The 24847-nt window shown below is 37.9% G+C and overlaps 1 protein-coding gene across 3 annotated transcripts in view; it reads left to right on the top strand.

Moving 5' to 3' along the window:
• Nucleotides 1-24847, top strand: part of TLL1 (tolloid like 1) — a 141252-nt gene that overhangs the window by 89742 nt on the left and 26663 nt on the right. For all 3 annotated transcript variants that reach the window (XM_049833546.1, XM_049833556.1, XM_049833565.1), the window contains 6 exons: nt 4402-4517; nt 12248-12350; nt 13743-13859; nt 14932-15077; nt 21112-21307; nt 22754-22879. In XM_049833546.1, coding sequence (XP_049689503.1) covers nt 4402-4517; nt 12248-12350; nt 13743-13859; nt 14932-15077; nt 21112-21307; nt 22754-22879 — 804 coding nt within the window. The remainder of the gene's footprint in view (nt 1-4401; nt 4518-12247; nt 12351-13742; nt 13860-14931; nt 15078-21111; nt 21308-22753; nt 22880-24847) is intronic.

Here is a 24847-nt window from a genome sequence, read left to right as displayed (position 1 = left end):
TTTTGTCGAAGGAAAACATAATTGGTGTTAGGGATTTGTTACATTTTAATACTGAGTTACATTGTTACATGATAGAATAATGAGGAGAAAGCAAGGAACTATGTTTAGGGTCCTTCCTCTGCCAATCTTATTTTGAACTTTGAGTGTCTTGGCATTTGAAAACAGATCTTGAACTTCAAGGCTGGATGTATTACAATAGTTTTCAGACTGTCTAATGGAGTACAGAATATGTTTTCTTCTGGTGTAGCTACCAAAATTTCAACACAGGTCTACCTTTATAGTTTTACATAGAAATTGTAGTTGATTTAAAATTCCTTTGTAGTATTATAGGAGCAAAAGATTAAGGAAGAGAAATGATGGAGAAGGATACTCTTAGGCAGAAAGAGAGGAAAAGAAATAACTGGGTAGAGTGGGACTGAATAACTGATGGGAAGGGAGGCTCAGACTGGCAGGAGAAGGCTGTTCAGAGGAAGAGAAGGTACATGGAAGAAGTTCAGCGAATTTACAAATTTCCAGGGTCTGTGACAGTATGTGTGGAAGAGAGCAGATGAAGGATACCTAGCCTGGCTCTTTTTGGGGGGCTATTCTCAGTGTTCCCAGGCTTAACTTGCTCCCATCTCTATTAGATTAGAAAAGAGTGTTCACCTTCAAAAGTCAGCCTTTATTCACTACATAAGGAGGATTAAGGTTTTTAGATTAAGACTGTTTCCCTATAAAGGGGAATCAAGTCAACAGTAAGACACTGAGTTGTAGTAAGCTAATTTAAGTTTTTTGTTTAACAAGTACATTATCAGCACCAGGTATTTGTAGGGCTCTGTGGCAGCTTTATATGCCATGTATGGATAGTTTTACAGACTTGGGTCTAAGTAAAAAGTATTAAAGATCTTAATTCCCTTTGAAAAAGGGTAAGCTTAAATTAGCCATATATGACAGTATGTATTTGCTAGTGCTATGGAAAAGGAATGAGAGTTGGTTTCCTAAGTGTCCTTGAGGATCTGGGCTTTGTCATTTGCAGATTTCATTATAATCCTTAATGGAACTTGACCGTGTACGTAGGCCAACCCAAAGAGATGTTATACACAGGCTGTGTAATTAAACACTGCCACAGAGTTCACTGGTAGAAATTACTTTGTATAAGCATATAACCTACCTGCTGCCTTTACGCATTGCTAATCTTTACAAGGAGGAGCAAAAATAGTTTCCCTTTCCTTACCACAGAAAGGCTTATCAGAAGTCTAACCTTCTCAAGCTCTAAAACAGACAGGAGATTGTTTTTTTGGTTAGAGTGTGTGTGTGGGGAGAGCTAAAGTGACATTTCTGCAAGTGGTCTAGCCTAGTAAAATTGACATAAGGCATGACATTTGAGAAGGGGGGGGGGGGAAAGCATTAGAGAAAACATTGGCATTGTTAACGATTAACAATGGAAGAAAAATGTACAAATGCTTTATAAAGCAAAGGTGCTTAAGACTGAAGTTGTAATTAATTTCTTCTGACATGAAATATACTAAGATTAGTTCTTAGGAAATTTAAATAAGTGGTCCTTACTACTAATTTTCCTTTTACGTTTCTTTCCCAAAGTGGACTCCATTACTAATGGACCATTACACGGTAAAATGTTTATAACATACCATTTTATAAGCCTAGTCATGAATACCATAGTTGCCACAGTCCAATTACAGAGAAAACCTTTACATTCTCTACTGATAGAATTTTAACTGTTTCAATTACCATTGACCCATTACAGAGGAATGTGCTTTTAAACAAGAAATGCCCAAATATCACCCTGTCTACAGCGGCTCTGGAAGCCAGCCTGGAAGTCAGATCCCATAGATAATTAATTCGACTATTGATTAGGGTAAGCTGTTCTTGTTATAGTTCCCTTGAGTAAACAGGAATTTTTAAATTAAATGGTAAATATAGTGAAAAACATAAAGCCCAAACTTATTTTATAAATTCTAATTGTGTTAATTATTAGTAGACGTTATCCAATTACAATTTTTCTTATGCTTCCCTTAAATTCAGAGATATTTATGAAAATTTTGGATTGATAGAGAGCTCCCAGGCATTTGATATGGATAGAAGTTAAATTGTTGTATTAACTGGCTTTATTCTATAATTCCTAGAAAAATGATTATGTTCCATGGCACCTTTTGCAACTTAAAATCCATAGTTTTAAGCCTATATACAACTTCTATATATGGAGCATGGAGGGTTATTAATTTGGAGAAAATAATCCTGCACTCTCTATAAGAGATAAAAATTCTTAAATGTTTTAAAAAATGTAGCTTAATTCATTATGTGTTTACTTTTATAAAGGGGTGATTTAGGGACTTTAATAGAGTAAGGGGTAGCTACTCCAGGGTCTTCCTCCTCTCCTCTTGCAGGGCTGCATTTGAACTGGTATCTTGTATGTCCCACATATTTGATAGCATTTGGTTTGCTTGCATACTTGATATTGTGTGGATGTGTGCATTGCATGACTTCATAATATTTGTGAGTTGAAGTTACAGTTAATTGAAAAAAATTCAGTGCGAGCAGAAAAGAATGGACAAACAGCATTCCCCATGTCTCATCGTGTCATCTGCTCAAGGCTTGCTTCGTAACTGTAGCGTTGGTGAAATAATTACAGCTAGAGCAAACAGAAGATGTACTAAAGCTTGAAATATGGTTGTGTGCCTTGTGAGAGTACGCTGATGCGGTGTAGTCTCAATGAAGCCACGCACAGGGGGAAGAACAAGAGAGGGCTCTAAAAGCTCTGAGCAAAATACTTGGATCCTCGCAGATCTGCGTTGTGCGTGCATCTGCTGCGCAGGGTATCTCCTCTTTGGGCTCTGCTTTCCTCTCCTCCTGTATGAGACTACTATGTTTTTTCTCTAGGCCTTCTCTTAAGTGCTTTACGTATGCATTGTAAGCCACAATACAGTTCACTAGTGCTGGGGGTACCCCATACATACTGCGATTTATTTCAGTTTGCATTCATTGCTGTGTTAGAAAAAAAATCATGGTTAATTAGGGATATAGCCTTTTCACTGAAAAGGCTTTATACAGAAATAATTATTTAGTGCTGAATACCTTTTTTGTATGTGTCATTTGCTGTGGCTACCTGCAATTTTTTAAAGATAAATCCACATTTTTTTAAATGAGGGGAGGAAAAGAATTTATTTTTTTTTCTGTTGCATTCCTAAAGGACATGGTGATGGTGATTTTAGATGTTAAAATTTTGGGTGCTGCACCAATCTTTCTTTTCTCTCCTCATCACAATAACCATTTCAGTGCCAAAGAGCATATTTAATGCCTTGAATGTAGCTTATGCCTGATATTACAGTGTAGTTGTCACATTACATTTTTGACGCATTTTAACAAGACAGCCTTTACAGCTGTGTTGTCTGTCTTTGTCATATACAATCTCTTCCGTTGTCCCCTTTTATTTAAAGATTTTCCAGATCATTTATAATTCATTGAGATTTTGGTGATACAGTAGTTCACCTGCTGGCAGTGGTAGCACTGTAATTTGAAAGCACTGCAGATCTGATTACACTGTCAGTCATGGGATAATATTCTCAAATTCACATCTCTTATTCATCACACCTGCAAAATCGGTAGGTGAAACAACTTTATTAATGTCAAAAAAGATGACTGACTGAGGTGTACCGGAATCAGTTTTAGTGGTGGGGAATGGCAAGAGCTTCCAATGCTATATTTTAGTGTGAAGAGGAATTATTAACCAGTCTGCCAGCAGACAGTAGCATGACTGACAGCTGAGATATGGGTGCTAAAAGCATCAATAATAAAGAATATAAAAGCCTTTGGTATTTTAGGACTTCACATTTGCTTTGCTTTATTACTCATATCTCTACAAGTCACTGTTGCAAGAGATTTTGTTGAATATAGGATTTAGTTTTCTACACCGATATAAATGAGTGAGTTTGGGTCAGATCAGTCTCTCATGTGGGCAAAGTACTAAATTAAATGAAACCACTGATGAAATTCCAGTGTGGTGCCAATCATGCCGTGCCAGCTTTTGTTTTACTTTTGGTTTAGATCTTAAAGGATGTGTCTAAGGGTGTGGCTAACTTCTTTTTTCACCAAAGTAAAGTTATATGTATAACTTTGCAGTTGATTGACAGCAATGACATCTTTAAGACTGCTGTAATTTTGATTATGTCAGCAGACAGCACACAAGTGAAATAGTTCACGGAATAAAAACATCCTGTGTAAAATTGAATGAATGTCAGACTGGCTGAAAATCATTGTTTTGAATAAATCATTAAATAACTAGTCTGTTTTCCATTCTTCATCTGCAGTGAGTTAAATGTATTCTGAATAGATACTGGAAAGATGCATTTTTTCTCTGTTAGGAGCATTCAATTTTATATTTTTACTTTCTTTTGTTTCTTTCAGCCTGTGGAGAAACACTGCAGGAATCTACAGGCAACTTTTCTTCTCCAGGATTTCCAAATGGTTATCCTTCCTACACACACTGCATATGGAGAATCTCTGTGACCCCAGGGGAGAAGGTATTTTAACATTCCCTTAGCTAAACACAGATACTATTTGCAGAATAAAATGCTGCATTTCTTTAGCTTTTCATTTAAGTTTAAAGCTTACATAATAATTGAAAACAATGGTATGCCATAACAAATAGGACCATGAATTATGTGCTATTGACTTTGGTCTGTAGCATTAGAACCACATCATCTATTTGGTGGCTGTCCATGTGAAACGAAGGCATGATTTCAGTCTGCTACATGTTTGCTTCATGAACTCCTTTTGAAACTGGCTTCCAATTCAGTTAGTGGTTCGGTGTAAAGGTGGGAGAGGTAGTCCAGGCTCCTGAATGGTGTCTTCTCCAGCATGGGCTCAGGCGAGCTGACTGACCTGTGTGGGGCAGATAGCTGGACTCTGCCTGTGGAAGCTCTTAGCATGATGAATGAGATGTTTCTAAAGTGAAACAGTAATAACGTGGGGTAAAGCAAGTGTCATTGTAGGTGTTCCCCGGTATCGGTTCTAGTGCGTATAGTTTTCCTTTCTGGGCACCATTTTTAGGGGGAAAAAAAAATTGGCTTGGTGAGAGCAGTTCAGGGAGAGAAGTGTGCCATCCTAGTGAAAGCAAAACTTGTTCTTCTTGTGTACACTTTCAAAACACGCTAGCTGAATCTTGTTTTAAATTACTGGCTCAAAATATAAGCCTGCCTCAAAATAAATAAGGGTAGAGGGAAGGATGGGAAGTTTCACCTGAGGCAAAATACATAGGGGAAAAAAAATAAAAAGGAAGTTTCTTTACAAGAAGCAGTGGCTGATATTAAGTCGTCAAATACAGCCTAAAGACTGAAATATAGAACCCAGCTACCAGCCTCAGTACTGGACAGTCCAAAGAGAAAACCCAGCATTTGCCCCCAGAGATTTCTGTTCGTTTTGTGTGTGTTCTCCCACTCCATATTGGACGTAGTTTTCTCCTGAGTGGATTACTTTATTCCATATTTCTTTCAGGTCAGGTCCTGGTAGACACCAAGAATATATGTTCTTGATGTACTAATAGATCCTGAGGAGCTGTGAGAGCATTTGCCATTGTGGGGGATGAAAGCAGTGTCATTTGGAAAGCGTTCGCCCTCCTCTGGGCAAGAGCCAGAGACAGGAGGGAAAATAAACACACTCTGTGCTGGGAGGGCGTGGGTGGCTCTGCAGGTTGGCAGGGAAAAACAAATGAAAACAGATTAATAAGAGAAGGTTTGCGCAAAAGATGCAAATTAATCTAGATAGAAAATTTTATGTCCCCACTGTTTGTGTTGCTTCTTAGACACTGCTATGATAACAACAAAAATTGCTTAGGTTTCTTTTCTGTTCCTCAGTTAAAAAAATTAAAAATTTGTAGTGTTCATCTACAATTATTATTGGCTTTTGAAAACAATATATGAGTTAGAAAATAGTCATTCTTAAGTATTCGTAGCATACTCCAACTTCGTGCAAGCCTGTCTGTGGACGTTAGTGTAACTGTAAGGTATTTGTAATACCATTATGTCTTGAGATTGTAACCACCACTGGAGCTGTATTATACCGTACAAAAGCGAAATGGGGGAAAGCCCCTGTCCTGAAGTCAGCAATGTAAGAAGACAGGCTCCCTTCCCATCTTACCTCCCACTCCAAATGGGGAAAAAGACTAAACAAAATCTTCTAATTGAAATTTGACGTGACAAGTGCTGTCTGTAGGACACCGTTCTGACCTCAGCTCTCATAGTCTCCATATGGTTCATCAAGAACAAAGTAAATGGAATTTGTGCTAGTCTCAAAAAGTCTGTATGGCCAGTGCTGTTCTCATAGGATATTGTCTGTCTTGAGATAAAGGACCCTATTTGCAGCAAGTACTTGATGTGAATAGCAGATAGCAGAAATGAGGTCTAAATCTTAACTAATGCAAGTATCATGGTACCTTGGACACATATTATGCTTGATCCCAAATTTTCTGAGTGAATGATGATAACATATTCACATTATGAAGGGAAAATAAAAATATATTTAAATTTTTGTTCCTTTGTTTGCTGCTTTGACCCTCATAGATCTCAGGAATATTGTGTGGAGGTTAGAGCGTGTGTAAGTACATCACATCATGTTCTGAAACATCAGTGAGCACTTTAGTCACCTAAAAATAAACTGGAAAAGCACCAGTCCAGATAGTCTAGCTCTTGTCTCTTATTTATTGAGATTTAACATTGTGCTGTTTGAGCATAGTTTAGAGGACTTCTATCCATGCTGCTTTCTGCAGGTACAGACACTCCCGATCTTTGGTGGCAGGAAATTCAATGGAGGACGGGACTGCAGTGGTATGCGCTAGCTGCAGCATTCCTTTTATTGATAGCCAGCCCAACCTAAAATGGGTGCGTGCCTATTACTAAAACAAGGCAGTTCATTCACCTCTCACTTTCTCTCCAGATTTAAGACTATATGGTAAACAGTTGTACACAGTGTATCTATGGACAGAAAAATCTCTGGGGGAGGGTGCTGTTAGTAATACTGTATGCCCTCTGCCAGAGCGAGTCCTGCCTTCTGGTGTGTACAAATTTTGTTGGCATAGGGAGTTGCAGCTATGCCAGCGGGGTTTTTTTAGTCCACCTTTTTGAATAGGTTGCCTTACTTTTCAATTTTCTTTAATGTTTTACATGAATGATAAAACAGGACAGATAAATCCTTGGTTGATATGGGAAAAAATGCCATCTGTGAAAATTTAGTTACTACTACCTGGTATTGCTATATATTTTGTGCTTTCTTATCCCAGGCAGCAGGAGGTATGACATATTCTCCCTGAAGCTGCAGTAGCACAATTGACTCTGCTGTGTAATCAATAATTACTTAACTGTACTGACAAATACCCATTGATTGTTTTTCCTATGAAGACTTTCAGCCATCCTGTCCCATTGAACAAGCTCTGCCTTGCCTGTATTTCTATTTAATACCTTGCAGAATTGCAGATCAGAATCTTAAATACACTTATACTTGTTTGGTTCCCAACCAGAAATCAAGCTGTGACAGATTGGGGGTTCTGCCTATGTACAGCTAATGAATTCTGGTCAAAGTTAAGGAATTGCTGTATCATCAAATACCTTGGCATGTCAGAGTGAGAAAAGGCTGTGAAGGTTATTTCATATAGTTTCAAAGGCAGGGGCCGTTGAGGAGGTTCATTAAATTTTAATGGTTACCATTTAGATAGCAGCACTTTGAGACAATGACATGACAACACCTAAGTAAAACCATCCCTTTCCCAACTCTATCCTGGCAACTAAGGTTTGGAAAAAGGCAAACTTCCAAACAGAAAATAGAAATCTGATGTTTCAGCTGTGTCATGGAAAATGGAAAACTTGTGGCTAGACTAGTGAGAGGCCTCCAGGCTCTACATAGCTGAGCCAATGGAGGAGGTATAGGTTGTGGCTTTCATAACTTGCTTCCAACAGAGACGGCTGGGTTTAGCTTAAGCAGCTGTGGAAGGTAGCCTGACCTTAATTGAGCTGTCTGCATCTCATCTGGGCAGAGAAAAAGGCTCCCCCTTGTGAACCCCTCTGCCTGCACAGCTGGGATGAGGTGGGCATGGGTGGAAAAGAACAAGGAGCTGCTGAGGGCAGTAGGGTTTTCAGGTATTATGGCTAGATACAAACAGAAATACCTACCTATGGTCTGATAATCTAAGGAAAAAAAATAAAAAGAAGACAAGAGTTTAGAAGGAATCTTAACTGCAAAGTGGATGAGCGGAGGAGAAGAACAAAAATTTGTAGTTGGTGAGGCCTCTTTATTTGAAGGACAAGTTCAAGAAACAGCCTGCAAAGGACAGACAGAATTGCTGTGTGAATGAGAGAATATACAAGACGTCCCTGCCATCCTGGGAGATAGATTCAAACTGCACTTGGAAATGTAATAAAAAACTGAAGCACAGGGAAGTGTATGAATGATTGTACTTTTAGCCAGTTCTGCATATTTCTCATGGAGAATATCATGGTAAGTAGGTGGTTTTGGAATTCGGATAATATTTGTGCATTTAATTCTTCAGTACATGTTCCTGAAGGAGTGTCTGAATAGTAAAGTCCAAATGCCCCGTGGGTTAGACGTGTGGGAAAGGGTGCACATAAGGTAGAAGAAGTTTGAGAGGTGTAGTGGCAGGCAAAAGCAAAGAAGTGAGTTGTGAGGTTCCCTTTCTGGGAGGGAATGGCACAGGAAGTCTGCATCCAGGAAATAAGACAGGGAAGTCCTAAGAGGAGGTGCTGCAGTAAGACTAAAAGAAGCATGAGAGCATGCGGGTGGACGAAACCACAGTAACCTAGTGAATGCCAGCTGAGAGGATCAACGAATGCTTTGATGCATGCCATTTTTAGGTAAACAGTTCAATAGTCTGGAAACTGAGTAGTATGGCATTGCAGGTTTTATGTCAATTTTCTCAGTAACACTGGAAAGAAAACATTCTTCCTGTTTTGCAAAATTAAATTAAAAAAAAAAAAAAAAAAAAAAAAGGAAAAAATCATTCTCCACCAAGGCCCTGGTGAAAAACTGGCAAGGGAGACATGAGAGCTATCTGACGAGAGATGTATATGAATAGTTAGATTGAAGATAGAGGTTGTTAGGTAGAAACCTAGATTGAAGTGCTTGCTCTGCTGAGAGTGCATCCAAAGTGGGTGCTGTGCTTACTTGAATCATTCTAGTTGTCCCTCTGCTGTTGAAATTTGTTCTATTTAACCTGACTAGCCACATCCAAAATAAGAAAGGAGTTTTAAAGTCTAGCTTACAGAACTTGCAGAGATATAGGGGATCTAGAATCAAATCTTGGATGTCTCAGAGTTGGAAGTTCAAATCCTTGGAGTTCAACAGTGGACTGTCTGGAAGATTTGCTTACCTGCTTTAAAAAAAAAAACAACAAAAAAACCCCCCAACAAAACCAAACAAAAACCTCCCGAAAGACACAAGCAACACTCCTCCTTCCCCCCGCCCCCAATTCCCTACCTGCCTTAGCTGCAAAAGCACTGATTTGATTTGTTTTCTATATAAAAACTTTATTGTTCTAATTTGCTGAATGATTAAATCGGTGAGCATTTCATTATCTTTTTAAATTCCATGCTTATGAACACTTCCCCTATCTACATAATACAAGATATTAATTGAAGCTGTTTTTTTCATTAGGACTTAATTTGCTTTTGTTTTTTTAAAGTTCAGGGAAAGGGTATCTACATTGAAAAAATAGTTCAAGGTATTAGAATAGTTATTACTGCAAACCTTTCAGTATAAGGAACATGTTTTCCTTAAATATATTCATTTCTACTGTAATTTCTGTTGCAACAAAAAGAAGGGATTGCACAGCAGTTGTGTCTGATTTCAGATTAGTCCGTTTTCACCTCTGAGCTCAGGAAGGAAGCCTACAATATAATTTGATGATTATTCATTGTTATAGGTCTTTACGATTCAAAGCGCCAATGGCAGCCTGGACATGAGTTAATATTACCTCAATATATTTCCAAAGTATCAAACTAACATCGAAGCAGATATTCCTTGCATATAGATCTGCGATTAAATTATTGCCTCCCTTTGTGGCCCTAAAATGACAGAAGGAAGGGGCCAAAAGAGAGAGGGTAGGCTATATTTGTTGCATCTGCTACACTAAAAACATACTAAAGGTGCTTGCAGGATGCTCCCATGGAGAACACGGTGCTAGAGCAGACTGCTGTTTAAGCAATGCTTTTGCAGGTTTTGTGGATGCATTAGCAGCTTGTGGATATAAATGCTTGGCCGTACTCAACCATCAGAGCAGGCGTTAATTTATTCAGTGCTGTCCTGATGGTCCTTGGCATGCTTCATGTCCCATACCTTCATCCCGCAAGGCTGTGGCTGCTGGCATAATGTGCCTCACTGTACAGGACTTCTGGCTGTTGGGTTTTATGCGTAGCCTTATAGATGTTTTCTGTTTCCCATGGCATCATGGTAGTAAAGGCGAAAGCTGAATAGAATCACCTGTGAGCTTGGTCTAGAACCCAAACGATCAGTAGTGTCAGCACTAGGGTATAGGGAAAGAAACAGCTTTTAAGATTAAGTCAGACAGTTTCCCATTTTCCACTGAAAGCAAAAGAGATTTTTGAGAATGTAGTTGCTCGTATCAAGGTACTTAGTTATTTTTTGTGGAAAGGAAGTGAAAGCAAAACCCCTGCTAGCCTAATATGAAGATACGTAGTGTTTTGCTCTGAAAGATTGTCTCCATTTTGCATTGTTTGGAGAAGAGTCTTACCGTGACACTCTACCACCTACACACCCAAACCACTGAGCTTTATGTTACCTTTAAATTAGCTTCCCCCAATAGCTAATAATTTTATCTTCTTAAAATCAAGCAGTCTGAAAAAGTTCCACCTTTCTGGTTTAATATTGTAGTATGTTGTGGTTGGAGAGACACATGGTGCCTTCAGAGGAGGTGGACGTAAACCCATCCCGTCTGACTCTCTGGGCCCATTGTTCCAGTTGTGGTGTTCTATTTCCTCCCTGCAGCTGGACTAAGGGGAAATTCCTCTCCTTTCAACCGACACTCACAGCTGCTTCAGAGGCTGCCACGGAGATATATTTTTGCAGTGTGAGGTATTCGCTACCGTGCAGCAATTCCTGTTTGCTTTATAATAGCAGGTTTTGATTGTGAATTCCTCGAGTCAAAGCTAAAAATAAAATCACTTCTTTGCTCATATGTGAATAAAGAAGATTTTCAGTTAGGTCAAAATATTTATTAATCTACACTGAGGAACTGATTTGGAAGAAGATGGATTCTTTTTCCAAATAGACCTAAATCCAACGAAAGGCTATGAATTGGAAATTATTTATAATATAAATATGATTTTATAATATAAAATATGGATTATTTTTAATCTTGTTGTTTGGACTTATCCCTGAAATTGCAGGACAGGATGCTAGGACTGTCCCAGTCAGTCAGGGTCCAAACTGTAGCTATTGTGTCATCCTGTAATCGACGATGAATCCCATTCCTGTGTTGAAAGTGTAAGTTTATGGCAGTTTAGGATTAATATTTTTAAACCAAAGTGGGATAATGTAATGGTCTAGGGTAGTCCTGATATTAAGTATTGAAAATATGCCTATGTATAGGTATGCTCAGTAAAATTGGGAGTCCAAGTTCGAAAGTTCCAGAAATGCATGGAACTCAAATTTCTGTATAAAAAGCTTTATTATAGTTTCATTAAGAGTCATTAAGGGACTGTGTACCACTTGTTTTAGTGATATTGCTTTCAGCATTACTGTCTACCATTGTCAATATTTAACTTGTCTGAAAGTAAATTGTCTTGTCAAAACAGTCGTAGGAGACACAAACCAAAATAAAACAATTATTTTTTTTTTACAGCTATCAATGCTGATTATAGTCAGAATGTAATGGAAGAGGAATTGGCAGGAGAATTCTCAAATGACAAAATTATGTTAGCACATTATTTTACCTTATTAGCATTCTCAAATTTTTATTTCTCAGTAAAAAGGTCCCTGTAAGCAATTAAATGTGAGTAGTCTGTCTTGAATCTGCTCAAGTATGTAAGGTTAAATGAAAAATCTTTAATGTTCCCAGACAACTTTTACTTATTCTAAGAAATAATTGAGGAGAGGTTAATTAAATGTCTAAGTAGCTGGAATCCTGTTACAGGTGACAACTCTGGCTTCAGTTCTGCAGAATATTGTTGTGATCATTTTCTAGTATTAAACACATGTGATTTAATTAGGTGTTCTCCTCTGACTGCAGATTGTTTTAAACTTCACCACCATGGACCTTTACAAGAGCAGTCTCTGTTGGTACGACTACATTGAAGTGAGAGATGGCTACTGGAGAAAATCACCTCTGCTTGGTATGCAACTGCTGAATGCTGCACTGTCCATAGTTACCATACTCACTGAGTTCAGTGGACTTGCCTGATGTTGAACCCACAACAAACCTCTTGGTTTTTAGGTGCCCAGAATGTATCTAAACTTGGGGGTGGGAAAAACCTCTAAATGGCCTCAAATAAGTTGCTTGTTTGACTTCAAGCCTCAAGCCTTCCTTTCATTGCAGCTAGCTGTTATTCAGCTGCACGTGTGGAAAGATGAAAACTACAAAATGTGCAACTTTTGGCTTTGCTTATGTATATTGAAATATGAAGTTGCCATAGTTTTGTTCACAGAAATGGGGAAATAGTATACAGACAAATCTGTAGAGCATGTGATGGGAAATCCACAGAGCACATGATGAGCACATGCACTGTGGTTGAGAGCACCCACTGTAAAGTGGTGCTTATGAGCTCCGTTCTGTACTTTTAAAATTATGAATAGAAGATTACTTCTATTGCTTCTTTGCATGTCCTTCCCTGCCCTTGCAGACAAAAGACATGCAAAGCAATAATGAACTAAGTCTTAGAGTTGCAACTAATACTCAGAAAGCTGCAGCCATCCTTTTCTTGAATCACAGAGGGTTGGTGGGGAGATTTCCCACGCCGTGATGATCTTCTCTGATTGAAACTGGGGATTTCAGAGCATAGGAAACATTAACACCTCCAACTTCTTGGGTCAGTTTTGTTCTTTTTTAGAATGAAGACTAAAACTAGTTGTTAGTGTCCTAATGTCCATAATTTAAAACCACCAAAACAGAAAGGAAAGGAAGCAAATACAGAGGACAGCTTTTTAACAGTAGTGCCTATTTTCTTGGCCTGACAAAGAACAGAAAGAGGAAACAATTAAGACCACCCAGTAATTATCCTTTTCTCCTGTTCCCTCCTCTATCACCTAGACAAACGGAAATTTCACCTATGTAGGCTGAATTCAAGAGGATAATATAGTCCAGGGTCATTTGGATGTTAGCTTTTAAATCTCTCTGGTCCTTAGATACAACGAGCAGTATTATTACTGTGGCCTAGATTATGTTCCTCTCTCAAGATTAGTACTCACTTTCCCCTTCCAAAATGCCTGGGTTTGTATGTATAGAAACGATCTATAACAATAATTTTTTTAATTGATTCCCCTAAGGTTTTATACTTAGACTTGCGAGCCTGACTGCCATGAAAAGAAGTACTGAAAGCTTTAGAATAAAATCTTTGTGTATTAGGTCCTGATCTGCAGAAACACATGTGCTTAACCATAAGCATGTGAATAGTTCCACTGAGTTGGTTATGCTACTCCTGTTTATAATGTTAAACACTTGTATAAATGTTTGCAGCGTTTGGCTTCAGAGGCGGCAGAAAATGCAGTTACTGGTTGCATGTTTTTAGGCAGGTTTTGTGGTGACAAACTGCCAGAAGTCCTCGCATCCTCTGACAGCAGGATGTGGATTGAGTTCCGCAGCAGCAGCAACTGGGTTGGGAAAGGTTTTGCAGCAATTTATGAAGGTAAGCCTCTTATAGCATTAAAAATGTCTTGATTATGGAGGAAAAATATTAACTGGATACCTTCTGCTATTTAAAAAAAAAAAAGAAAAAAAAAAGTCAGAAATAACCTGATATGAAATCGGTATTTTACTACTAAAAGAGACAGTAGGTGTTAACTGACTAGACAGGACATTTTGAAACTCTTCCCGTGATCAGATTTCAGATGACCTCTTTTCCAGGGATACCACTGATATATTCATAAGAATTTTTTACCAGTCGTTTAATTAACCAAATGTGTGTGTTCTTGTGCTTAGTGTGTGGAAAGATTTTTTTTTTTTTTTTTTTTTGAGTACTTTCTGTTTATTCTTCAGAAAAATCTGACTAAAGTTTTCCATATGCTCTGGGATTACTTAATAGAGACACTCCCACACACTGAGTATATTAGCAAGTCAACATTCACCTGTTTAAAATAGAGCCTCTTTTCTTAAATATTGAATCTATGGTAGTAAACTGTATGATATAGTTGATATTCACAGATCTTTACATGATTACCAGTACGGACCTTTGAAAAGTGCATTTACTTTTCATGAAAATATTTTTTTATATTTATATTAGCTGTTTCTTTAAATTCAGCGTAAGCTTGAAGTGATAAACAGTAGATTAAAATGCATAGGTCATCATAAAATATGAGATTTTTCTCTCTCATTTGTCTCTTTCTAAAGGTTAGTAAATATTAATGAAGAATGTTTATTAAATATATTTCAGAGGTGAAAAAAAGTAAAATTTGATTATTTTGACTTTTTAAATATATTCTGTAAAATGTCTAAATTCAGATTATCCATGATTCCAAAGTCTTCCTGAACATTGTAGACTTGTTTAGAGCTGCTAGAAATGCTGAATTATATTCTCTAACTGAAATATGTGTAGTGGTTTAAATGGATTGTGTTTTCAATAATTTGGCCTTGGTAGACTTGGTAGTCTTCTCCAGAATAATCTTATCATTAGTTTTAAAAAGGGAAGCATAAAATGTCAGTTCGGGCATGGGGAATAGAAAATGTCATTACTGACAATAAGAATTTTATGCTTTTATCAGCTATCTGTGGAGGTGAAATCCACAAAAATGAAGGCCAGATCCAGTCTCCCAATTATCCTGATGACTACAGACCAATGAAGGAATGTGTGTGGAAAATAACAGTGTCAGAAAACTACAATGTAGGATTAACCTTTCAAGCATTTGAGGTAAAGCCTTTTAACTGATCTCAGAAAAGCATCTAGTGGATAAGTGACAGTGACATTTAAGGGAATCCTCATTAAACCTGTGCATGAATTTAAGAATTCTCTATGAAAAGTAAGCTCCAGAATCCAATTCTACTCTCCACGAAACCTTCCTTTCTGCAAATATTTCCAAGAAGATTAAAGGTTTTTCATGTCTTTTTATGCTATTTGAAGTAGAACATTTAATGTACCAACAATAGTCACAGGTTTAGCAAATACATAATCCAGTTCAGCAAGGCTGCTTTAATATTCTGTTAAATAATTGGGATTTTTTATCTTTGCTAAATCTTATTGTTAAAAAGGAATGTCTATCTGGAAAGAAACCACTGTGGGTTTTGGCTTCTGTTTTGAGAAGAAAGGAAAAAAAAAAAAAAAAAAAAAGCCTACTTAAATTCAGTTTACAAACCTTTATTTAGAGAAGGAAACCTATATTTAGAGAGGGAAGAAAAAAGCCATGGTGAGTCATACTTGCATGTCTTTAGTGTACATCACTTTGTGTATAAATTTGCTAAACAGCAGTAAACTATTGTGTAACAAAGAAATAATATTTCATATGTCTTTTTATGCATACTGATACACTGGCTTGAAGCTTGTAGATAAATTTAGTAACATAGTTTGAGTTCACTTATTTTATTTGAATTTGCTTCAGCAGTAATGACATGAACACTTTTTTAAAATCTAAACTTTTTGGCTTTATGGTGCACATAAGTATAAACACAGGTATACTAAATACAGATATAACTTTTAACCTGTAATTTTAGTCTTACTGACAGACTTCATGGGTATGGCACATTTTTGCTATGACTGATGAAAGGTCTGAGTATGAGATAACAAGGGCTTGGGACTTTATCAGCAATTACGAATATAAACAACAGAGTTTTAATAATTTCACAGATTCTACTCCATTTTCAATTGTTCATATCCTGAATTAATGTTGGGTCTAGTGCAGACAAGATCAGCTCTCCCTGCCCAAAGAGTTTTCCAAATACTATTCAGACTCTGCATGGCCTGGCTCAAGACTACTTAACGGAGTATGTCAGTCTCTCTTTTTAAGCACTGTTGAAAATGAACAATGTTTTCAGTAACTTTATATAATTTACTGACTAGATATGGAGCTTTTCTAGTCTGCCATTGGTGCTTGGTATTTTTTAGTGTGATCCCTAGAGAAATGGCACTATGCCTCTGCCTAAGAGAGTTGCCAGAGTGTTTGATCTCCATGCAGATGCTCAGCGTTGGTTTAGACGCACGGTACATTATTGCTTGAATTGACCCCAGTTCAATATCACCTCTGGGAGAATCAAACGTCCACCTCTTCTTATCTTCCAGGACCTTTTTCTAATCACCAAATTATGTACTATTTGCAAGTGTTAAGATGACATGTTCATGCCCCACCATATAGAAAACAATTAGAAGCAAAGGAGTAGCAAATGAGAGCACAATTTAGTAGGCTAGTGGTTAAGGCTGTAAGAAGAAATGTCCATTTTTTTTCTCGCAGACTATTTAGTATTATGGCACTCTCTAGAGGTGAAACACGTGGACTGACACCTCATAAGAAGAAAGAGGAAATTGAGCAGAAGCATAGCTGAGTGCTAGTCTCAAATTAGTGCCTCTGTGAGATGTGTTTTGAAAGAAAAAAAAAAAAAAAAGGTCCAACAGTAGGGACTTGAAAGGTACATACTTTTCCAGGGAGAGTCTGAGCTGTGATTCCAGAGTGGCAAGATGCCCTTGAGCACCAAATGAGGTGCCCCAGAAAGGCACAAAACTTCTGTTATATCTGTCTTCGCAGCGTTTCTTACTGGCTCGTCCACAGGGCTCCCCACTGAGAGTGAGAGTTGCTTTGGAAACCGCTCTCAAGTGCCTTGCCTAGACATTCACCACTGGGTCTGATTTCCATTTCAGGTCCAAGCGCCTGAACGTAGGTGTTCTGTTTTTTGGTACGAAGTCCCTCTCTGGACTGAATCCTTGGTGCACTGCCCAGTAAAACAAGAAGTTGTTTAAGAATCATAGTTCTTCGTGCCAGCTGAGATCAAAAAAAGTAAATGTCAGGCCAAAGAGTTATTGCAGCGTGTTTGTGAGAAAATTACTTCTCTGTCGTTTGAAAGGTACAGTTAAGTAAGAGGAATTCTCATTATCCATATGTAATGCTAGAAAAAATAACTGTATAAATAACCTTCACTTTGAAATGAAAGCACTAGGGAAGCTGAGAATTTCAAACTGTATCAATGAGTCATCTTGTTTTGCCTGCTGTGGGCAGTGCGTTTTCCACTGAGTGTGGGATCACCCTTTCTTATTTGGCTGCCTGATGATGGGCAGCCACACTTTCCAGTATCTAGATGGCAGCAGGGATGTTTGGACTGGTAACTCCATCTTTTTGCTTCATTGTTATAACCACCTTTATTATAGTGTTCTTTGAAAATTATCAGTCCTTTTAGTTATTTTTTTTTAAAGAACTTCTGTTGGCACACGGTCTCACCAGCTAAGACAATCCAGAGAGTTTGTACAGCTGAGCCATATCAAGCTTCCTCATTTGAGTGGCTCTCTTAATCTTTGTAAAGATAGTGTTCATTTAAATTAATTTTATGTAAGTCAGGGAATAAAATTTATCTGATCTTCTGATTCCACTAGGCATATATCCCACCTTTTATGACTGAAGTCTGTGACCTGAGTCAGATATGTTTACCTGTACTGGAATTTGACTCCATCAACAAATAAATTAACAATGACAAGAAGTAATTGGGAGCTTTCCCCTGAAATATCATGCCTCCCAGATATGCTCTTCAAATCCTCTTCTCTTCTCTTCCTTTTTTTTTTTTTTTTTTTTTTTTTTTTTTTAATATATATATTATTTCTGTTGGGGGAGTGCTACAAAACAAAAGTAGTCTGGAATTTTTAACCAAACGTGTTTTTGTCTACAGTAATTGTTTTTTTCAAAACTGAAACAACATACAAGGAGTTTTCTTTTGAGAATGGATGTTGAGAATGTCTCTGGCTTTCCATTTCACCATGAGATTTCTTAGTGTTTTCCTGTCCTTATGTACCTGTCTTAGGAATTTTTCTGGCATTTTCTCAATGTAGTTCTTTAATGCCACTCAAATCCTGTGTTTGCTCCAAGGCCTTCAGGAGCTGATAGTATCTTTCATTCTCCTACAAGCAATACATTTTTCTGTAAAACCTATTTATTTATGCCTTTTTACATTTGCTAACATTTTGCATATTTCTCCTCATCCACATGTAATATCAATCATGTGAAATTTTAATGCTGCAGTAAATAAGGTTTGCAGGATCAGCCCAGTTACAACTAAACTCACTGGAAGTCCTTTCATTAACTTGAGGAGATTTTCTACACTTGTAGTAGGAAGAATAAGAACTACTGCAAGTGTAATAGATCTTCGTATGGCAGTGTTCCCAGATCACCGTACCACGACATCTTAAAACCTGAGGTACAGATAAGCAAAGCACATTTTATACTAGTTCTTTTTCATTGGTTACCAAGCTCCTTAACACCGGTTACCATTTCTCAAAAACCACTATATTTATCTGTTAGTTTATATATAGGTGTAGCAATTTAATCACTTAATATAATAATATTGATAATAATAATGGCATCACTCGCAGTAGTAGTACACTAAAAATAAATCAATATGGTAGAATGACCACCTTTCGAACTTTTTTATTGCAAATCAATAGCACTATGTAAGTTGTTTGGTCTTTATAGTCTTAGGAAGTTTAACAACTTACTGCAATACAAAATGTATTTTTAGCTGTTGTCTTCTGCCAAAAATAGAGTGATTCTCAGAAAAGAAACTAACAGTTCACCTCATAGGGAATTTGGTACATGTAACTCAGAGCTGCACGTGGCCTGTGAAAAATCATAATTTCCATATTGCCCCATAGAACATGGAAACGTGGAAAAAACAGATGTTAATTAAAAGTTCTGAGTAGTAAAATGACCACAGACGTGTGGGGAAAATACATAATTTCTTCATTGATATTAGTAGGCTTTGGACCACGTCACTTTTTTCTACATCGAAGTGCAATATGATTTTTACTGAGATAACAAGGCAGACTTGGTTTCAGATTGGAATGTGATTTCTTGTGTTTAAACTTTATTATTTAGATTAATGAAAATTTGGAATCATTAATACAGTGTCAAAAATTTATCAGCTCTCAGGTAGACACATGGTCTGACCACATTAGTTGCAAACATACACTTGCCATTGAAGTCAACAATAGGTGGTTGCATCCCAGATCTTCATGGCTTTTCTCGCTCATTTCCCAAACTTTGGCCCAAAGCAATTCCTGAGCAAACAGCTAAGAAATTACAGTAAATGGCAATACGGTTTGTGCCAGAGAAGTGAGTGGGAGAAAATTACGTATGTAAATGCTTGAAGAATTGGAAAGTTGGAAAGAAGACAGACAAATTTTGTGTGTGCCATATTTTGATGCCATTAAAATGAAATAAAATCAAACAGTCCCTTCCCCCAATTTTTCCTCTTACATAAAAGAAGCAGAAATCCTAATGTGCTAAGTGAAAGCTCCTTAGTCTGTGGTAGTTACTGAGCTTACTGTTGGTCATAAGGCACAATTAGAGCAGAGCGCCAGCAGCCACTTGTATTAACTGTGCAGCTTACGGGCAAGAAAAAACTCTTTCTGGAGATAAGATGTGGATTTTTCTAGGTTTGGTTTGGCTTTGACTTGTCATTTTAAGAGAATTTGCATGTGCTGAATTAAACTTGAGGCTTCTCCAACCCCTTCACCCTGACTGTGGCCCCCCCCCCCCCCCCCCCCCCCCAACCTACCTCACGATTCAACCACTTAGTTGAACAATAGCTTTCTTAGTGGAATTATTTTTGAATGCTTGGATTTAGTTAATTCTTTTGTAACTAAGACGCTATATTGCTTGAGTAATGTGAAGTAGTCCTGCAGTAAAATGACCCAGATAAGAGGGCTTTTAATTCTGTTAGGAAAGATACTCTCTCAATAAAGACAGGCATCATAAATTATCTAGGCTCAGGATAGGATCATATTTGGGCTGCTACTACTTTCTTCTTTCGTGCAGTTCCCACTCTGATTCTGCAAATACTATTATGTAAAGAGCACAAGGCTTGCTACCCAAGTAGAAATGCACGCATGTCCTCTCACATATTAGTCTATGTTTGGATATCATCCAGCAGGACATTTAAATGAGAGGGACATTTTCAGTTGTTTTAGTTTCAGTAGGTTTCTCCATCAGTACGGCAACTATTCACTCATTGATCCAGGAAGTCAAAAGAAGACAGCTGAAATTAGGAATTGTGCAACAGAAGCCAGGCACGTCAGCTGCAGAAAAATAATGATGTTTTTTTTTATCATCTGTTCTATTGGCTACTTAAGAGCTGATAATTTTAGAAGTGTGTTTGGATCTAATTCCACAGATGCCTCAAACTCTTAACGCACTGTAATTTTTTACAGTTACCCTGCAACATCAGTGGGTAGTGACAAAGATAAAATTTTGCACTGTGCTGAGGATATAGGAAGAAGATAATAAATTGATCACCACCTGAAATAGCACAGGTTGATAGTGTCTAAAAAATCTTATTCATGTTAATCAAAATTGAGCTTTTTAATATTTCAAAACCAACTAATATTTCTGACCTGTTTAGTTGTTGAACCATTAATCTTGTATACTTAAGTGTACATGAGAAAAGAGGACTATACTTGAGCTCAGAGGAGGAATTTGACAGAACATTAGGAAGCTTAGAGGTGAGCGTGTCTTTTTAGTTACTTTTTTCCAGTTAGACTGTTGTGTCCCGTGTAACATCTTAACAATTTTTTCTTGTAGAAAACAAGTATAGTTAAAACCAGTCCAGTGATGCTTGTCCATCTTCCTGATGTTTGAACCCTAAACAGAGAACTCTCAACTTAACTTTGAAAAATTTCTATTCTGTTTATTATGTGATTGATATTTGATATTTATGGTGAAGTTCAAATAGGTCACTTTAAAAATAATTTTTTACAGATTGAAAGACATGATAACTGTGCATATGACTACTTGGAAATTCGAGATGGAACAAATGAGAACAGTCCTTTAATTGGTCACTTTTGTGGCTATGACAAGCCAGAAGACATTAGATCTACCTCTAATACCCTGTGGATGAAGTTTGTCTCTGATGGAACTGTTAACAAAGCAGGGTTTGCGGCTAACTTTTTTAAAGGTAAATGTTAAAGCATATTTTGGGAGCTGTGAACTGCTTATCACTTTTTTTGTACTAGAAAAATTATGTCAGAATAGTAAAAATATTTCTCAACCTATTTTTACTAATATCACTTCTGTACTGTCTCCAGCATATTTTTTACCTTGGCATACAAGTTTATCAAAACAAAACAGTAGAGGTCTTTGAATCTCCTTGTAAAGTATGTCCAAAGAATGAAGGAACATATTAAGTGCAACTTCCTACTCTCTTCAGGTTCAAATAATCAGCTTCGAAACATATCTAATCTTGTAAAAAAAAATGGCTTTTTTGACATTGTGTTAACAAATATTAAGTTAAATATTATAATCACAAACGGGTCTTTTCTGTTAAGGTGTTTTTCTTTTGTCTAAATGTTGTGGTTTTTCTAACCCGTTTGTTGCATTAAGCTGCTTTATCAATTTTATTACTTTCTCTGAGCAAGGAAAAAACACCAAACCAGCTGAGAAATCATAGTGACCAATGGCCTCACAGTCTTCCTCCAGTTTTAGGGTGTGTGCGTGTGTGTGTGTGTGTGTGTGTGTGTGTGTGTGTGATACAACTGCAGCTACGCCTGCAGCATTTGGTGCATGGGGAGTGTGGAATTCCTACCCTGTGCTGCCCAAGGCACAGTGAAAGCCACTAGCAGTGGTGTGGCCATGGTGACACCCAAAATACAGGTCAGGCCACCAGGAGAACCTTTTTGCTCTTTTGAAAAGCCAGAAGCTGGGGCTTTTCTTACTCTAGCTGTTAGTTTTCACTGTAGACAATCATAACCTTGAAGGCTGTAGACATGAGAGTGGGAGCTGGTTTATTCCTAAGAAATTACATGTCCTCCTGTAAGGAAACAAATTTTCAATGTCTGATGAATATTTTAACAATGAATCTCGTGGGTATACTTCAGAGCTGGTAGAGATAACACATTATTCCTTTCCCTCCCCCATCCCTGATGCATCTTGTTCCCTTTAATATCAGTAGAATGAAAACCTGGGATTTGGGGATTCTGTTAATCTGTTTTTGAGTATGAATTCGGGATAATGCACAAATTGATTCTGTGGGAGATAAAGTGCCCTTCAAGTGACCCTGCTGTGGATTTTCAATCTTTCTTTCAATACTTTATACAACCTTTAGATTATGGCTGCCTGAATTATTGTATGCTGCCCACAAAGTGCTTATAAATTAGGTCTGCAGCTGTCAGTAGGTATTGTTGTAAAAAAAAACCCACCCAAACCCCACAAAGGACAAGTTTTTATTTTCTCCATTGCAGGTCTCTTTAGCATTTGAAAATCCTCTAGTCAGCAACCACAGTGTATTATGTAGTGTACCTTATAATAGCATGCGTACAGATTTCTGGGTTAATATCGATCCAGCAATTACAGCTGAGGAAGGTAATTATTTAACACATTTTTGCATTCTTCCCTGTCTTGGCAGAGGAAGATGAATGTGCCAAACCTGACAATGGTGGCTGTGAGCAGCGCTGTGTAAATACTCTGGGCAGTTACCAGTGCGCCTGTGATCCTGGCTATGAACTTGGTCCTGACAAAAAGAGTTGTGAAGGTACAGTGCGTTGCTATGTTTTGGGCTCTTAAAGCTCACAGAGTGCCATCGCTTGGATGAAATGCTACACCTTTCATATGCTCTGTCCTAGCAGTGCGAGATCTGTGGCACCCAACCTAGAAAACCAGTGCTCCCTTTTAAGTAGTGGTGCCAGAGTAATGTCTGTCCACAGCAGTCATGTTCATCCGATGTCTGTCACTAATTTAGCTTTACAGGTTTTGCTGTTAGTCGATCGGGAATGATGCAAAGCAGGACTTCATACCTTCCCAAACCACTTCTTACGTTATTCATACTCATTAAAGTCAAGTCTCCCACCATGCATAGGGAGACAATTACCAGCAGCGCAATGTGCCACTATCTCAGAATTGCAGTATTTAACTCTGAACACCTCTGGCTGGGGTGTGCCTGGGAAGCTGGCAGGTTTGAAGAGCAGGGTCCTTTATTCTAGCTCAAAGCTCAGAGAAATCCTCCCCACTCCCAGTCCGATTGTGGACTTTTCTTGCTGGAAACAAATTCTACTTTCCACGGTGAGAAAAGCGTGTTCAAATAATCATTTGGAGAAATGAAAACCTGATAAGTGGAAGCCTTTTGTAAACATAGGAATGGACTGAGATAAGCTTTTGCATTCTATACATATTTCATATCAAAGGAAAGAAGCAAAAGCTTTTCGTCATTATGCACCAATTATTGTTTGGGTTTTTATTCATAAACACCAATAAATTCAGGGATAGCACAAATTATTCTTATCTCAGTTCATCTGTTTGTTTGAGTAGTGAATGGAGTTTGAAAATTGGAGTGCTCAGAGTCACGGTTTTCTTATGAAGTCATTCACTGGTCTCTCTTCTTTCCAGTTTCCTGGCTTTAATTCATTATTTGTCACACTTTGGGGTCATTCTGCTTAGTTTCTTTGCACTTTTTGTTCTTTTGCTTTTGGTTCTATGGGGTGGGTTTTGTTTGTTTGTTTGGGGTGTGTGTGTGTGTTTGTGTGAGGTGGTGATAGTCCTAGGCTGCAGGCATGTTAGATTGTGGCTCTCATCAAGCTGGTTGGTTTTTCAGTTGTTGTACCCCTCCCTGCCCCCAACTTTAATAGTGAGCACATTGGAAAACCAATTTATTTAGATGTCTGTGTACTAGGCAGTATGCGGAAAGTGAGGTTAATGTAAGGGGGGCCATGAAGACAGAGGTTTGATCTCTCGGCCTTTAATCATAAGCGCAAATTTATGTAGGGAATATGGTTTAGTCTGCCTGCTGACCTGAGTCAGAATGTTAGGGAAGATTACTAGTCTTTCAGAAAACTCTTCCCGCTGCCTCTGAAAAATAAAGAAGGAATACCTCCCCAGCACCCAAACAGAAAAGCAACTCTGGTAAAAGGAGCAGTCACTCAAAGTAGTGCGGCGCAGCGTGGAGCAAAAACCCTGGGCTATCCCTAAAAGGATATATGCATTTGTTCCACATGATGTAGCACTCACTGTATGTAGATACTGCTTGGGACTGCTGAATTAAAATCTCTGTGTAGTCACAGTGAGCATTACATCCTAGTTATAGTTTGGGAATTTGAGGGGTGATCTAGCTGTATTAATTCACACATGATGCCAAAGCAAAAGCCTCTAACTCAGAAACTCTGCCCAATGCTTCACTGCAGTGTTGACATGCACAGAAAATTGCTTCATAGTCATCCAATTCAAATCTCCCTCGCTGGCAGCATATTAGAAAGCTTTAAGTTGTTTCCCCCCCCAGTATTTCCATATTTCCTACTATTGCCTCAAGGAACAATGGAATGACATTGAAAAGCAGAAATTGAAAACTAGCAGTAGTTGTCCTGACCCAGACTAGATCATTTGGGGGTACAGCTTGTGTCATCTGAGTGCAGTCTCTAAACCTGTGCCTGTTGGTTTTTTTACACACCGGGGTGTGACCCAGGGTGTTAGTCCCCCGACCCCAGTCAGATCCTTTACATGTATACCAAAA

The sequence above is a fragment of the Accipiter gentilis genome, chromosome 3 (genome assembly GCF_929443795.1).
Source record: "Accipiter gentilis chromosome 3, bAccGen1.1, whole genome shotgun sequence".
NCBI classification, from domain to species: Eukaryota; Metazoa; Chordata; class Aves; order Accipitriformes; family Accipitridae; genus Astur; species Astur gentilis.
This window is presented reverse-complemented; position numbering and strand designations above follow the sequence as displayed.